The following is a 16,930-nucleotide window of genomic DNA, read 5'->3' on the forward strand; positions in this document are numbered from 1 at the left end:
CTATCCGAAGACTGAAGAGATGCCATGATTTCAAAGATACATAATATTTCGAAAATATTATATCTTTTCAAAAGCCAATGTTTTCCTTCGAAGAGTCAAAACTCTTATGTATCTCATAAAAAAGTATTTTAAAATATTTAAAATAACTAAAGGTAAGAGAATAAAAAAATTATTATTTTTTAATTAAAACTCTAACAATAAGGAGGTGAGAGTGGACGACGAAGCTAGAGTTCAATTCATTATTTCCCAAATGCTTGACAATATTTCTTGGGACAAACGGTCCATGCCCCACTATTTTTTTTTAAAAAAGGTATATGGCTTCCTTACAAAATATATAATATCAATTTTTCTTTCAAAATTAAAAATGCTTTGTTGCTTAAAACTAGGCTAGTTGGCTCAGTTAAATTAAGTCGCGCACGTTGGTCCCGTAAAGAGATTTCCACTTTTTGTTACATTTTCTCTCTATTTTTTAATAAATTTTTTATTTAGATAATTAAAAAAGTTGACCGTATCTAGCCTTCCAATAGATCGTTCTTGTTAGAGTAGAATTGGACCGAGCTGAATTATTGTATCTTAAGCATGAGATCATCAAAAATTTGTATAAGAGGATGAATCACGTTCTTCAAGAAAGTCATTTTGATTTTCAAAATTCCGAGTTATAAAATTTTAATTAAAAGTTATTATTTTATTAAAATATAGTAATTTTCTAGATGTCATACCACCAATAATATCTTTAAGCCACTTCAAAGGTTAGGCTTATATTAGCAACCACTAAGCTAAGAAAGCTTGACTAGAGGTTCTACGCATATGAAGGACACTTTGTTTGCCCTTTCTTATATATATATATTATATATACTTATATATATATATTATATATATATATATATATATATATATATATATATATATATATATAGTATATATATATCATATATCTTTTTTTCGTTCCTTCCTTCCTTCCTATAATATATATATATATCCAAGCGAAAAACCCACCAGATAAAAACTAAAGCCAGCTGCATCCTCGTCAAGGCAGAAGATTAAAATCGGAGGGACTATGAAGTACCTGTTTACTTCCTCTCTATAATTCGCAAGCCAGGAGTCCTGACAGGGACTCTTTGGAGCCTATAAGACTCCAAGCAATGCAAAGCGGCGCAAGTCAAGGAATAATTTAAATTGCAACAAGTTGGGACCGTTGTCGACAAAGATGGATGATGGTAATCATAGAGCTATTTTTAAACTTTGTGCTTAATAAACACCCTCCTGGAGAGTAGAGGTGGGAGTTATCATTACGTGAATCAACCTCTCGAGAAACATTCCCCAAAGCTTCGACCCGTGACCTCTTGGCCTCTTCCCAAGTGGCAGGGGGTTGTCACAATACAGCTACAGCTTGGTTTTGCTTAGCCACTCCTTTGGATGGGACGTGTGTGACGTACATAACCATGAGATCCATCCATCGACCAGCCACTCCATGATTTTGAGCTGTGACTGAAGGCTACAGGAAACAGCAAGCTAAGTAACCATTGGTGAAATATGCCCACCAGGACTAGCTGCAGTGGGAAGCAATACGGTAAGCCAAGCAACCATTAGTATGAAGCACTTCTTAATAAGCGTATCCTCTTTTTTCCTTTTAGTAAAAGGGAAAGGCACACGGTGCATGAGCTTTTTTAATTGATTTGGCTGGTGAAGCCAGGCGGGGTCATAATGCTTCAATCTATCGGAGGAAGAGAAGAAATCCATGCAATCTCGGCGAATCCTCGGTTCCCTCTTAAATTTCTCGGTTCTGTAAATCTGCTTGTGGGAGCAAAAAACAAGCGCTCTCTCTTGCGTGGAAAACTAATAAACAGTAACCACCATCCCTACCGTCCCGTTACGTGCGGCAAAACTAAGGATCTCGATCTCCTAAACAGAAAAGGAGAAAAAAAAAAATAATCAAGCGACAAGCTCATAGTCGTTCGAGCTTGCGCTGGTGTGAATGTCCAATACTAGAAAGGTTGTGTGATATGCTTCCGGATTTCCTAGATATTCATCTTGGCAGTGATTTTAAATTTTAAAAAATCATTAGGAAAAAAGGAAATGGACGATAAGGTGGACAAAATCATTAGGAAAAAGGGTAGAGTAATCTCAGCATCATGATTGGTGTGATGCGTCTATCGCCAACCACGAACTAATACAAACCCCTCCAAATATTATCCTGAAGCCAGTAAAGCCATTTTAAAGGCGAACACCACTGTCGTGTCATAAACTTAATCACCAAACAAAAATTCTAGCTCGACCTTTTTGACACGCTCATGACGTGAGGGACCAATCCTTCCAGCCGCCCGGACCATCGGTGTACTAACTTCGAAGGTCCATCCTAGATCTTGGCGGGTCTAATGCTTGCTCCTGTCCATCTTGTTCTCCATTTATAGGAATCTCCAGCTAAAACCCAGACCGCCTTTGACTTCAAAGAGAAAGAGACTTCCACCTCCATCATCTGCTGACACCTTATGAATGGTGCTCAGTTTTTTATCAATTATTTCCCATCCATCTTCTTTTCCCCACATCCCCCCTCCCCTTGTGAAGTTAAAAAAATATATCTTGAACTCCCCTTCCCACCTCCACTGTAATATATTCTTATATATCTTAAATTTGTCAAATATTTAAAACAGACAGCATTAACAGCTAAAAAAATGATAAAGGGAGGAGGAGGAGGAGTGTAAGTGAGAACTGGAAAGCCGCTTTGCCCCCATCAAACCGCGCCTTTCGTGCATTCCTTGCTTTGGAAAGCCCTCTCCTTTGTTTCTCTTCTGATATATATATATTTTTTTTGAAAAAAGAAAGAGTATAGAAGAAGCACTTGTGGAAGGCTGAGGGGAGGTGAGACGGAGGGACAGCGGAGCGCTCCGTTTGAGATTGGATAAAGGAGTCACGATGAGCGGAGCGGGCGAGGTGGATGTCCCTCGCAATCCGAGCGCTCCCTTCGAGGAAACAACATCGGGAATCGGTGGTTTAGGCAGCTGTTTCTCCTCGCCTGTCCTCCTTTTTCTCCTCTCCGTGTAGAAGGATTTTAAGGCGGGATTTCGAAATGTGCCTCCTTTCGAGCGATTTCGTCGTTCCCTGGTAGATTCGAAGCGGAAAGGCGGGATCTTCGAGGGGCTTTCCCTCGGATTTCTTCTCCCGAATTAAATCGCAGGTCGGGCCATCTAAGAGGTTGGTTAAAATCTACTCGAGCGAAGGAAAGATAGTTGCGGGGGAGTTTTAGGCGATCTCGGGCGGAAGAACAAGAGCCGTATCGAAATAGATCAGCCGAAGTAGACAAAGGAAAGAAAGGCTCTTATGTTTTTCAAGAAAGGAGAGACCTTGGGGACTCCATGCTCGTCCCCTAGCAGAAAGAAGAGCAAAAACAGAGGAGTTCTGGAAATCTCTCTTCCCCGACTCCAAGAGCCATATATCTCAGGAGAAAAGGACCCGCAAGCAGGGGAAGCCGAGAAGCGCGTCCTCGAAATATCGGGAGGAACTGAACCGAGGAGGAGGACTATAGCCAACGGAAACGGGTGTCAGGGAGTTCCGGTGGCGCGCTCCGGTCCTGCTAACCGGGCGAAGCTCGAGAGCAGCAGCGATTCGCTCTTCCATTTACTACGGAGCATCTTGTCGTTTCTAAGTCCAGCTAGAATCGGAAAGGCGGCGCCTCTGCGGGGGAGAAGAGATACGGCTATGGCGAAGAAGGGGAAGGCAAGCCAGGGGAGGTGGAATCCGGGCCGAAATTGGGGCTTGCGATGGTCGCATCCCTGACGCTGAACCTAGCCCTGGTGGCCGTCCTCGTGGTGTTTCTATATAAGGGCCACGGCGAAGGGCAGGGAAGTTGCGCGGCCGGAGCGGCGGAGGAGACGAAGGTGGCCGTGGCGGCGCCGGCGATGGGGCAGGATAAGGAAGATATGGCGGCGGGGCAGGAGATCGCCGTCAGCGCGACCAGCGGCACACGCCCCGTCTCCAAGGACTCCGTCATTAACCTCGACCAGTGAGTGCTGTTACCGCCCTCTCGCCTTTCCTTTTCGTTTCTTTTTCCGTTGTTTTGGTCGTATCCCCTCGGCGAAGGTTGAGGAGACGGTGACGGGATCGTGGCTCCCAATGGGTGTGATGTCTCGCGGGTGCTTGTGATAGGTTGAAGAGGGTTGAAGTTGAAATTCTTGTTCGTTGTTACCATCACGACCGTAGATTCGAATTCAGGCCTCCGCGGCAATGGCTATTGGTGGGGCCCACCACTTAGGATATCTCCCATGCTGGTGTTAATGAAGCTCTTCGGGCGGTTGAGAGCAGTTATTTCACCGGCCTACAAATAAATTAAAAAAAAAAAAGAACTATGGAAGAGTCGCTAAACGATACTTCATAAGATGGAATGACCAGCTACCATGTTGATTCGCTTATCTATATTTTTGCCTGTACAAGTGGTTACTCAAATCATGATATTTTATATTTTTCGAATTGATGCAGTAGCTGTACAAACGGAGGCTGTTTTTTCTCAACCAACTGATTCTCTCAATAATTCTTTTTATGGTATTGATAAGGTATTCAGTTTGTTTTTGAAAAAATGACGCAAAAAATTTTAAACTATTTGTGAATTTTTATTTTTTTTTCTGATTTTTATTTTAGTGAACTTAGATATCCAACTTTTAAATTCGTTTACCTTCATGTATTATATCTGGCTACCGTGACAATATGATTGCACCGAAAAAGATGATGTCTTATGTGACATCGCAGATCGGAATTGAACGAATTTAAAAGTTTGGTAATCCGGTTGTACTAATTTAAAGTAAAAAAAAAAAATGCAAACCCCCCAAAATAGTTCAGGATTTTTTTTTACGTGATTACTTGTTTTGTTTTTCTTGGTGCATTTTTTTTTTTTTTGCCGATCTTTTTGTGTTCTTCAGTTGCCTGATTTCTTTTTGAACTTTAATGCATCACGGCATTTTGGTCCTGAAATTCAAACCTTTGCCCTTTAATGTAACTCTGATGCAGTGGAGATCCGACCATGTTCGAGTCATTTTGGATGTGGATGGGCGACCGAGGCAGCATCGTGATTCCGGCATGGCAAACCATGAGCTACTTCTCAGATGTGACCAACGTATGCTGGTTTCTGGAGCCTGGAGTTTGCCCACGAGGTCCGGCGCCTCCACAGCCTCATAGGCAACGCTGTGACCGAGGATCGCTTCATCGTCGTCGGTACTGGCTCGACCCAGCTCTTCCAGGCTGCACTCTATGCTTTATCTCCCTCCCACACCTCGAGCCCATAACGTTGTTTCTGCCGTCCCTACTACTCGGTGAGCTCATTACATGAACGAAATTATTGGGAATTTTAAATATTTTGGTGCTTAAAACTCAGCTCTACCAAAATATATATTAAGCAACAAAACTGTAGGCGCTAGCTGTGTTCTTTAAACAGGATTTACATACAGCAAGTGTTCCACTAAAGTACTCATTTGTGCTCCTTCGGCTTTTTCTAGTTTTTAACATAGGGGAAAGTATGGCAGCCTCTTTAGTTAGTGGGCAGTGTCACCATCATATCATTCCTCGTTAAGAATTAGGGAAGCACGTGATATAGATACAACGATGGTGGACCGTATCTTTCTGGGCCTGCCTCTATGTCCCTGACTCTTCCATTTATGTCCCTCTCTGTGCATGTGACGCGCAGTGCTGAAGAGTAGAAAAGCATTGGTTAGGACTTCTTTTTTAATTGAAGTTAGTTGAGGTTCTCATTTATGTCTTCCACTTAACTTTGGTTTGCATTTGATGTCTTACTGGACTTTCTGATGTCGTGACAGTCATGTCTGTGAAGGTCGAGCAAACCAATGTCATGGGTACGGAGCATGTTGCTGGGTAACATGACCGACCGGGTGCATGTTTCCTAGTTCTATGGGATACATGTGATGTGAATTGTATTTCAATTCACGCACATGAATCATCTAACTAATGCATATCTACTAGAGAGCAACCTTAATGTGTCGCTTTACTTTATTTCTAGTAAATTAATTGAATTTAATTTCTAGAGCCTGGTCGAGTTGATCGGCCAGACATGAATCATATGCCCCACAAACTGCATGGCTAAGGAACTGACTGACTGATAGGGCAATATCCCCCCTTCTTTTGACTTGGTGTGGGAGTTTGTTCGTCGTGAAAGTTTCTGGTGCTTGCTTGATGCCTTCCACTTGTGTTCTTGGTTTACGACACCAAGTTCGATTTCGCACGTTCAGTTTTTACTACATTTGCACGTCCCATCTACTTGTCTGATGGACACCACTCTAATGGACATGCTCGCAGCGAGCACCATAATCTAAGCAAGTTGATCTTGTAATGTTCCTGATGATTTATTTCTTGATCATAAGCAATGTAAGCCTAGGAGGCTCTGTTGCTATATATATATGGACTAACTGGTAGGTGGGAATGCGACCTGTGAACTAAGCTTGTCTTGCTTCTAAATTGCAGTCCTACCCAGCAGTGACAGACTACCTTCGGTCCGGTCTTTTCCGGTGGGCTGGGGATGCATACACGTACAAGGGTGGGCCAAATACATTGAGCTGGTCTGTTCCCCCAACAACCCTGATGGCTCAATCAGGGAGGCCGTGCTGAACTCTGAGGCCGGAAAGACAGTCCATGACTTGGCCTACTACTGGCCTCAATACACTCCCATCAGCAGTGCAGCAGACCATGATATTACGCTGTTCACCGTCTCAAAAAGCACCGGCCATGCCGGAACCCGACTTGGGTACTTAATTATCCCTCTTCCCGGTTTATTTACCATAGGACCGCGTTAGTTAAATCTCGCTTGTTTCACATTGTTTCTGATGAGTTGAAGTTCACTAGTTAGGATGGTCCTCTGGTGAGCAGGTGGGCTATAGTGAAGGATAAAGATGTTGCTAAGAAGATGGTAAAGTTCATAGAGCTGAATACTATCGGAGTGTCCAAGGACTCGCAGCTCCGAGCGGCAAAGATTCTTAAAGTGGTCTCAGATGGTTATGAGCTCCCTAACACCGAGAACACTTACAAGCTCTTTGACTATGGCCGATCTCTCATGACCATGCGGTGGGAGAAGTTGCGGGAAGCTTGTTAAGGCCTCAGGCATCTTCAGCCTACCTGAGTTCCCTCTAGCACCTGCAACTTTACTGGAGAGAGGACCGGAACCAACCCTGGTATGCAAATTTAGCCGTTGTGTACCTTTTTTTCTTTTCCATCTTCCAACGATTAAATTGGAATGCTGAATTAGTTTGGGATCTCATAAATACCTCATAAACCAGTTTGCTTCCTTCCACGTGAAATCGAGAATAGTAAACTGTTTCCCTACCGGTTGTGGAGACAAGCTTGGTAGGATTCGAAGTGGGATGAGCACCCACAAGGCAAAATAAAATAAAATAAAATAAAAATGTAAACACTGATTCCTTTGGTCCCGTCGGTGTTCATGATTTCGTATGCATTTTTGTTAAAAGTACCCTTGCAAGACAGGTAGGTATCCTCTGTAAAATAATCCAAAGAATGTGGTGCCTTTGAGATATCTCATTAGCTTTTATGGCACATCCAGATGGAATCTATTAGGTATGTTGGATTTCTGTCACATCTTAGTCTTGCCATGTTTTAATACAATGATAAATTATTAATTTTGATGGCATAATATGCTATCAGAATCCTTCTCCAGGAAATATGCTATCAATCTTCATTGTTTTTTTTAGCATAAAGGTTTAGATTTTTACTCAATTTTACTACAGGAATCTAACTGAAGTTCGGGTAAATAATTATGGCTGGACTCTGTTTAGTAGTATTGATGGAAGAAGATATGCTAAAGTTGCTCATATTTGATCTAAAGTTCTTTTCTCGTCTCTTTCTTCTCCACTGTTTGTAGCTTTTGCATGGCTGAAGTGCGAAAAGGAGGGGATAAGTGACTGCGAGGGCTTTCTAAGGAGCTATGGAATACTTACTAGGAGCGGTAGGCACTTCGGAGCGGAGCCGAAATATGTGCGGGTTAGCATGCTGGATCGGGACGAGACCTTCAAACTTTTCATCGAACGGCTGTCGTCCCTTAACTGAGGCATCTCCTTTTTGTTTACCTATTTTGATGAGGATCGATTTTTCGTTTTGCTCCTTTCTTTTCCCTCTTAGGCTGGGCTTTAGCCTTGTTAACGACAGGTAAGTTGTCATTTACAATGTAAAAGTGTTTCTGTTTGGCTATGGTTCCTTGTAAAATAATATATATATAATATTTTTATATAATATTATATATATATATATATAGTTCCTGTATATGACGTGTATAGTGTTCTATTTGTTAGTGGAGCCTTGGTGGGCTTACTGAGCCTCGTCGGTCATTTGGTGCAAAGCAGTCCCAAGCGGACAAAAGTCATATTGGGCGGGCACTATATAAGAACTATATAAGAAAATATGGGGTAGGACTCTTTTTTTTTTTTTTTTTTTTTGACATGTTTTCTTGCCTATATCTTAAAGAAAATCCAAAGTCAAATAAAGATTAGAGGATTTCTATTGACGAAGTTTGTCAGTTTTCTAACTTCGAAAAAAAAAAAGAAAATTGCACGACCGAAGAGAGATCATGAATGAGGAAAAAAATCATTTTCATCATTTTTCTTTCTCATCAAGCTGTCTCTCTCATTCGTAAGTCTTTTTTCTCCTCTCTAATTTCTTTGTCCCTTTCTTTTAAAAATTGTATATCAATTTATCTAAAAGTGTATATTGGAACTTGAATGACTATTTTGTTATGTATGTATCATCTAATCATATAGTGTGTATTGGTGAATACTATGTTCTGGAAATTATATACTGATTTACCCAAAGTAAGTATTGGGTTATTGTTGGATATGTATTATAAAAACTTACAATATGTATCAAAAAACCGACGAGTATGCATTACTTGATCATGTAATATATATTGACGAGCATCATATTTTAAAAACTATGTATTAAATTATCTAGAAATATATATTAGGATGTTGGATGACTATATTGCTAGGTATATATCAACTAGTTATATATTAAGTACCGGTAAATATCATATTTAGGAAATTATATATCGATTTATCTAAAAATATGCATTGGGTTGCTATCAGGTATGCATCAAAGAAGTTTACAGTGTATATCATGAAGCCATTGAATGTATATCATTTGATGAAGAAGAAAGAGGATATGATGGTCCTTCTTTGCATATAGTCTTTATTGGCACGTTTTTTTTTTTATAACCTTTTTAAGTTATGAAATTGATAGATTTCGTTAGCAGAAGAAGTTGTATTTTTATCTGACTTTTGTGTTTATTTGACTTTTGTGTTTCCTCGTTAAGATGGGTGTAAGAGGAAACAAGGGAAAAAAAGAGTCTTGTCCAATATGATATATTATGGTGCCCGCCCATATAATTTTTGTTGGTCCCAAGCAATCAACATGGTACGCTCCCTACATTATGTGACATTGCTGATTCCGGCCCGACACTACGTTGAAAGATGAAGAAAGTTGGCAAATGGTAGCAGACATAACAATTGTTTAAAGAGTTTTATTTTTTTAGAAATGTTTAAATAGCCTCATTTACAATTGAAATTCTATAGTTATCAATTAATAAATTCACAATCAATGAATTTTCAAGAGCATAACAAGGCTTGATGGTAATTACTCTTGTAAAATTTTTCCTCCACCTTTGCTGGAAAGGCTACATATTCTAGTAAGAGCTTCATTTATTTGAAATCCTATATCCATCAATAATAAATTCATGGAACAGTGATAAGGATGATTAAACTCGATAGCAATTACCATATATTTTACCTACTGCCCAATACCAATGCTGCAATGGTTGCGTTCTGTAAAAGTTGTCCGAAGAACTTGAATGTTCTTTAACTAAATTTTTTTTTGAAGAGCTTCATTTACATTTGAAATCCTATGACTGTCAATCATAAACTCATAAAACTATAAATTTTTGAAAAGCATGATTGAATTTGCTAGCGACTGCTCTTGTACATTTTATCCACAACCCATTTTTAAGAGCTACGCTTTATGGTAATCCACAACAAAAACAGAAACAGACGATTGTCAGTGAGTTTCGTAGATTAGAACAAAGTAGACCACAACAAAGAAGACCGCAACAATTCTACCAAAAACAAACAAAACCAAAAAAAAAAGAAGAAAGACCACAACAGGGAGAGCCAGAACAACAGAGAGCACGTGCACGTGCAAAGTGTAGGGGCTGGGTGCACGCTCGAAATCTCAAGGATAAAACATAAAAGAAAAAAAAAAGAAAGTAACTTCAGAAACAAATAACAATAGAGTACAACACGGTGGTAGTTCACCGGATTCCGGTACGCATAATTGGTTCCGCATAATTATTTCCGCATAATTATTTCCGCATCTCCTGAGTCCTGAGTCGCTTTAAAAGCAAGCCCCACATCTTCCTCCCGAGGCGAGAGAGCGAGCGGGAGAGCGGGAATGGAGTCCTATTACGCTCCTCTTCTCGAGAAAACCCGTGTCCCGCAGCCCTCCTTCCAGCGCCTGGCGGTTGTCTCCATCTTCCAGAAGCTTCGCGCGGCCCCTACTCCCCTCGGCCTGGACTCCGGGCCTGGCCACCATGCCCTCTCCCACTGCCTCCACTCCCCTTCCGCCGCCGTCGCCGACCAGGCCGTCCGGGAGCTTTGCCTCCTCGTCCGCGACGGCCACCTCACTGCCTCCGCCGGCCTCGTCGAGCTCCAGTCCGGCCTCGAAGGCTGCGATCCACGGTTCGCCACCGTCTTCATCAAGGGGATCGGCTTCTTGGTCCGCTTCGCGTTCAAGAGCGATCCCTCGTGGGGCCGCCGCTTCGATCCCGTCGAGCTCCATCCCTTCGTCAAGGTTCTCTCTCTCTCCTCATTTCTTGATGGTCTAATAATTGTTCTTGATTGTCTGTTTTCTTGATACCCTTGTCTTCTTGGCTTTCCGGATTTTAAGCTTCCGATTCTTGGCTGCAAATTCAAGAATCTCGGGCGCATGATCCCAATCTTCTGCTTTTCCATTTTTCTTAGAACTTTTTCAAGGTTCTTGGCATCATTTGATCCGTCGGTGATCTTTGGATGGTTGGAATCTGATATTGCATCTACGATCATCTATTCCATGTGCTGTTTTTGTATTTGATATTCCCTTTTTTTTGGCACATGGTCTCACTCTGAGCTGCAGCTACTTGTGCATTGATTTTTACCGTTCAGTGGATTGATTATCTTCTAGGTAGCATATGATCTAAATTCTGTTGAAGTATTCCATATTCTGGATGTTGCCAATTTTATTTTGTTGTTTTGTCTTGTCTGGCAGGTTCTTTCATGTCAGGCAGAGGTGCAGGCAGAGCTCATACAGCAAGTTATGTTGTTCATCGCACAGAATAAGTCCGTTGGGATGGAGGACGTCTCGAGGTTCTTGAGGCCATTTCTCACATACTCTGTTCTACGAAAACAATCCTCATCTTTTGCGAGGGATTTGATATCGTCGATCGCATCATTGTCTTGCTCGTTTCTGTCTGAAGCTGCTTGCATTATGAAGCTTCTCACAGGATGCCTAAAATACTTCCCCTGCAGTAATGAAGAGGTACGGTTTTCATTCTTGTATTCATATTCTAATTGTGCTAGTGCATGATCATGTAGGAGACTCCTACATTTGACATCATGGTTTTAATAAAATCTTTTACTGGCAAGTTCATATGTCAATTATTGGTTATGGTTTAAAACAAGTTGACCTGCAGGCAGAAGATTATCTGCAAGGATATTGGTGTGTAAAGAATTGAGATTGTTATCTTCAAGTTTATGTTGTGTTTTGAGAGGGCTTCCTTTAGATACTTTATGGAACTATTAGTATGGTGCCACCACACTAGCTTTTTTCTGTTTTCTGTTGTATACTCCCGAAAAATTTACACTGACAAATTGAAAAATAACTTCACTGAGGCTCTTAATATGCCTTCCTATGTTCAAAAAACTTGTGCAGGATTTTAAGTACCTCATTGCTTGTGCTGAGTATTTGGTGGATGCATTCATGGTGCTCTTGAAGAAAATAATTTCTACTAAAATGGTATTTTCTGTGCACCCTGTAGTTAGTCAGGTCTTTGTTTCTAACAAGCACCTAATTACTTTCTCATTATGGACATGTATATTTTCTGGCGTTGTAGCATATCTTTCTGTCCAAATCCTAAGAAGCACTCATCAAAGTTTCGTGTAATGTCACCATGTTGGCTTTTTTTTGGCTCATACGGGATAAATGTTTAAGTTCTTGTTATAGTCGTATCCCTATAATCTTCTGAAAGAATCTAGTGGTTTTGAAGGAAGACATTGATATATATGAAAGTTAATAATTTCTTTTGAGATTTACCGTCTGTTTGGATTGTGACATTTGGAGAAAAGAGAAGAGAAAGGGATGAGAGAGTATGTAGAGAAAAGAGGAGAGGATCGATCTCTGCCTTTTGGATAATAAAGTGAGTAGAGACGAGAGGAGAAATGGAGAAGAGGTTTGTCTCTGAGTTATCCTTTTTAATATCTCTATAAGTGGAGAGATTCCGAGAAAAGAGAACTCCCCTTTTCTTTCTCTTCTCTTCTCTTGCATTTGAGGTTCACTTTTCTTCCTTTTCTTTACTTCTTTTGTTTTGCTTGTCTTCTTTCCTCTCCCCCACTTTGTGTCATACAAGGTGTTAGTTTACAAGGTTCCTTGAATATCCTTGTCTATAAGAATCCAAGATGTGGTGGAACTTTTACAAGTGTCAATGCACAACTATAACTGATGCGGGGCTAAGTAGAAATATGCAAGTGCTATAACCTAACAAAGTAATTTGAGTTGAAGTCTAGAAAGGGTAAAACATAACCATTAGTCCTTATTTCTTTTTTCTTTTTTTATGAATTTCGTTTGCAATATTTTTCAAAGTAAGTTGGTCTTTAGTTTTAATTTAGAGCCATTTTTTCTGATTGTGCATTTCAAGAGGTTGTGAAACAATTTGTCATATGCACCAAAAATTTGTAAGTTTCACTCTTGAAAGGCACAACGTTTAGAGAATTGTCAATAGCATTCCTCAAAACATTTGTTATTCTCGTGGAAATCTCTGAAACTGAAGTTCTATTTGTTCTGGTAAACAAAGTGTACTTTGCAATGTCTCTAGGCAGACAATAATAAAACCTTAATGTGATATGTAGTTTTTAAATATATTTCGGCATGAGAGTGCTAAGCATGTAAAAAGTGAGCCATCATTTTATAATAAAAAAAAGGTCTCCTAGCTAAGAAGCTTATCCTTCATTCATGATTTATGAGATGACATGTTTGATGTTGTCTTGTGATTAGATGTTGACCAATTCAGACACTTGTTTCTTTATTTCCTCTACTTTTTTGGGAAAAAAGTTGGTGACAGATTCTCGATTGCCGGTATTTTCATCTCCTCTTCACCCTTTTTATAGATGAGATTTTTTTTTTTTTTTTTTTAAACATTCAAAAGTAAAGAAAGTCTGCCTAGGCGTAGAAATTGACTAGTTGCTGGAAGGTAGTTTATTTTAAAAGTATATATTCTAGACTATGTAATCTTGAACAGTCATGATGCATGCTAATGAAACATGAACATCTATTAAATGAGAACTCTTGTTAGAACATTGAAGATATCTTTGATGATAACTAACCATAACCATTACAACAAGCCTTATCTCATATTCTTTGTATTTCTGGAAAACAAGAGAGCTAAATCTTCATAAACATAAGCTAAGCCTTTTAGAGCCTTCTCACAATTTCTATGTAGAAGGATCTTTCATTCTTATTTTTCAGGTGTTTTAACAAATTACAAATTTTACTATATTTGTATAGGCCTTGGACTTTGTTGCATGCTTATATGCATCTTAGTTACCTATTTGCTACATCGCACTTATAGGCATGATATATGATGCCTTTACAAGAACTGACAATTATATCCTTCTTATGTGGATTATACCATATCCGAAACATCCTAATCCTTTCAATGGGAGAGTTAGTCTTGGATTTTTGTAAGTTAGTTCCGGATCAATTTGATGCAGAATCCTAGGGTTAGAAAATTGTAGAGTTGGGTCTTAGAAGGGACCTCAATCAATATAACATTTTAAAGTTGGTGATATGAGGGATTTTCATCAAACATTGACTCATAATTGCTAATTACTTGGATGTCCGTTGTACACATTACAAACGGGCGGCTAAGGAATGCTAGCCACATCTATGTAGGGGTCTATATGGGGTATTTATATAGTCAATGAAGGAGAATAGATTGTGATAATAGAGACATGTAAACTTTCAAGTAGGACTATAGTACACATTTCATTCATTTTTAAGACTTCATTAGGACACATGGTAAAAAGTTGATCCTTTTACTTGAAGGAATAGGAAGTGAGTATGCTACTAGACAAATGATTTATTTTTGTGGCCATAACAATAGTGGGTACAAAAAGCTCCAAGAAATATGATAAAGCCCTCTAAACAAAATGCTACTCCCGATCAGTTCTTATTTGATAACTCCAACTAAGCAAGAAGGCTCACAGGACAGTGCAATAATTCTTTGTAAGCTGGATAACAATGAATTCAAAACTAAGGAACATAGAGATTAGGAAAACTAAACAATCTAAAGAATCATATTATGAAAGTAATGGGTGCATTGCAAGAGAAGTTGAATGGAAAGCCATCAGATTTGATGATTGTAATGAAAAATTTAAGGGGTGGAAAAAACATGCATTGTGTCTAAATACCATTCCACCATAAAAAGAAGATAATAGGCTTCCTTTTTTCATTCTTTCTCTCCTTTCTTTTTTTCCTTTCTATCTCCAAATTATACATTTCATAAGGGTTGTTAACAACAAATCTAGGTCAAGCTAAATAATCCTTTGTCATCTCAGCACACCTTTGATCTAGTTGCAATTTAACTTTGACATGTTCTTGCACCCTTTATTGAATCCTCATAGAGGGAAGTTGTCTTAATGCACTTAGATTCAAAAAACTCTAACATCAATAATTTTCTTCCACGTCTCCATCATGATCACCTAATCTTCCCATCCTTCCTCTAGATAGTCCCTATTTATAACCTTTTTTTTATTGTATCGGCTGCCTTACAAAACTCGAGTAAATACATGCAGTCGCGTCAGTCACTAGAATGTCCCAAAGATGTCCCGACAAAGCATAAGAGGTTTTCCATAGCTCCATGCCAGTATACTCTACCGCATAGGAGGCCACCCAATTAGCCGCTTTGTTGGCCTCCCAGAAAATATGCCTCACAGTACATGAAGTGATGCTCGATTTGAGTCTTCAAATTTCCACTATCAGTGGATGATCAGATATTTGAACTTGCAACTCTGTAGTGATCCAGGATATAACTATCCTAGAGTCTCCCTCTAAAATGATGTGGTCCGCCTATAAAATAGTGATGACATATACCAGACCTTCCCATATAGCCCTTATTTTGGCCAGTGGGACTTTTGTATCAAACAGGGATGAGCCACCTCCTGCCACAAATGTTGATCTGGAATCCTGAATGACAAACCCTGCTCCACCAACCTGACCCTGTTCTTCACACCACCATCGAAGTGGGTTACCAAAGTGAAGTAAACAACATGGGATGCAGAACTTGCAAGTGTAGAACCCAGATTTTTCTAACACCCAAAAATCTCTCTAGTGATCTAGCCCTACATGAAGTCTGGGGCGTGATGAAAGGCTCTCAATACATTAACAAGAGGGCATTCACTTACATTTCAAATTCTTTTATTTCTAGCCAACTAATTGTAATATGCAGTACAACTCCAGTAAACAGACTTCTGATCATTAATGAATCTAAGACTGCCCCTCTTAATGATTTGGAAGAAAGCATCTAAATTCCAAGGATGGATAGTTAGGGTCAATTAACTGAAGAATTGTATCCAAATTTGTAAATCTATGGGGCACTCAAATAGTACACTGGTCAACGGATTCTATGAAAGTAGAGGACATAAGAATATTCTCGGTGGGTGTAGAATCCTTCTATATGGTAATCTATCCCAAGCCAGCTTCCAGAGAAAAAGTGCCACTCTCGGATGAAGCCCTACCTTCCCAGACCCATCTTGCATCCCTTTGGTGCCTTGGAGAGCCTTTGAGAGTGTCGTAAAGCTCACTGACTCTGTCCTCAATCCCCCTCTCCCCCCCCCCCCCAAAAAAAAAAGAAAGGAATTGCTATGAAAGCCTCACCTCCCAAAGCATTGTTTGATAAGTCCTTTGTTCCTTGTTCTTTATTCCAGTAGCCATCAAATCACATACCGTTTTGTTATCTAGGGCCTCATAGTCGATAGGTATGATAGCGCGCCAACGGAACTAAGAGATCCAAGGGTCGTCACTACATGATAGTCCGTCCATCCGCGACCATCCATCTGAATGTGAAGGCAGCCAGGGAGCAAAAGAACATAACCACTTCCAAATAAAAGCAGCTTGCCACTATTGGTTACCTATGCTGGTCAATCATCTTCCCCATACTTGGCTCTCATCAACATACTCTAAAACTTTTGAGGCTCTAAAAGTAGTTTCACAGCATGATTGACATATTGCATCCCAAGCTAGGAGGTGAATTCTTTCGGACTGATCTGTTTGAGCTCTATAGGAAGTTTTGCACCATCTGTTCAACTCTGTTAATAACTCCTCTAGGTAAGAAAGTATTGCCCATAATATATGCTGGCATACCACTCAAAACTGATCTGATTATAACAATGTTTGCCTGTCATCGATAACAAGTTCCATTGCCACCCCTCCAAGTGATCTTGGAACCCTTGAATCTGTGTGTTGCATTAACAAACTCGAGTCATCTACTCATTATATGAGGCTGGGTAGTATTTATAACCTTTGAACCTTTTAGTTTTAGTTGACCTTCCCTAAAGATCCTAACTCTCCAAATGCATTCCTATGAAAGAATTTTCCCTACTAAGCAATCCTTGTGGAACTCTTAAATGAA

The 16,930-nt window shown here is 39.9% G+C and overlaps 1 protein-coding gene and 1 pseudogene across 1 annotated transcript; both read left to right on the forward strand.

The window, feature by feature from the left end:
• The first annotated feature begins 2,561 nt into the window (after positions 1–2,561).
• Positions 2,562–8,265, forward strand: LOC120109285 (annotated as a pseudogene).
• Positions 8,266–10,400: 2,135 nt separating this feature from the next.
• LOC120109286 (protein RST1-like) lies at positions 10,401–12,204 on the forward strand. The gene is made up of 3 exons (XM_039123044.1): positions 10,401–10,842; positions 11,296–11,565; positions 11,959–12,204. Exons 1-3 carry the CDS (start codon positions 10,444–10,446, stop codon positions 12,187–12,189), a joined length of 900 nt encoding a protein of 299 aa, XP_038978972.1. The 5' UTR covers positions 10,401–10,443; the 3' UTR covers positions 12,190–12,204.
• Positions 12,205–16,930: the final 4,726 nt, after the last annotated feature.

Source organism: Phoenix dactylifera, unplaced genomic scaffold (assembly GCF_009389715.1).
Source record: "Phoenix dactylifera cultivar Barhee BC4 unplaced genomic scaffold, palm_55x_up_171113_PBpolish2nd_filt_p 001985F, whole genome shotgun sequence".
NCBI classification, from domain to species: domain Eukaryota; kingdom Viridiplantae; phylum Streptophyta; class Magnoliopsida; order Arecales; family Arecaceae; genus Phoenix; species Phoenix dactylifera.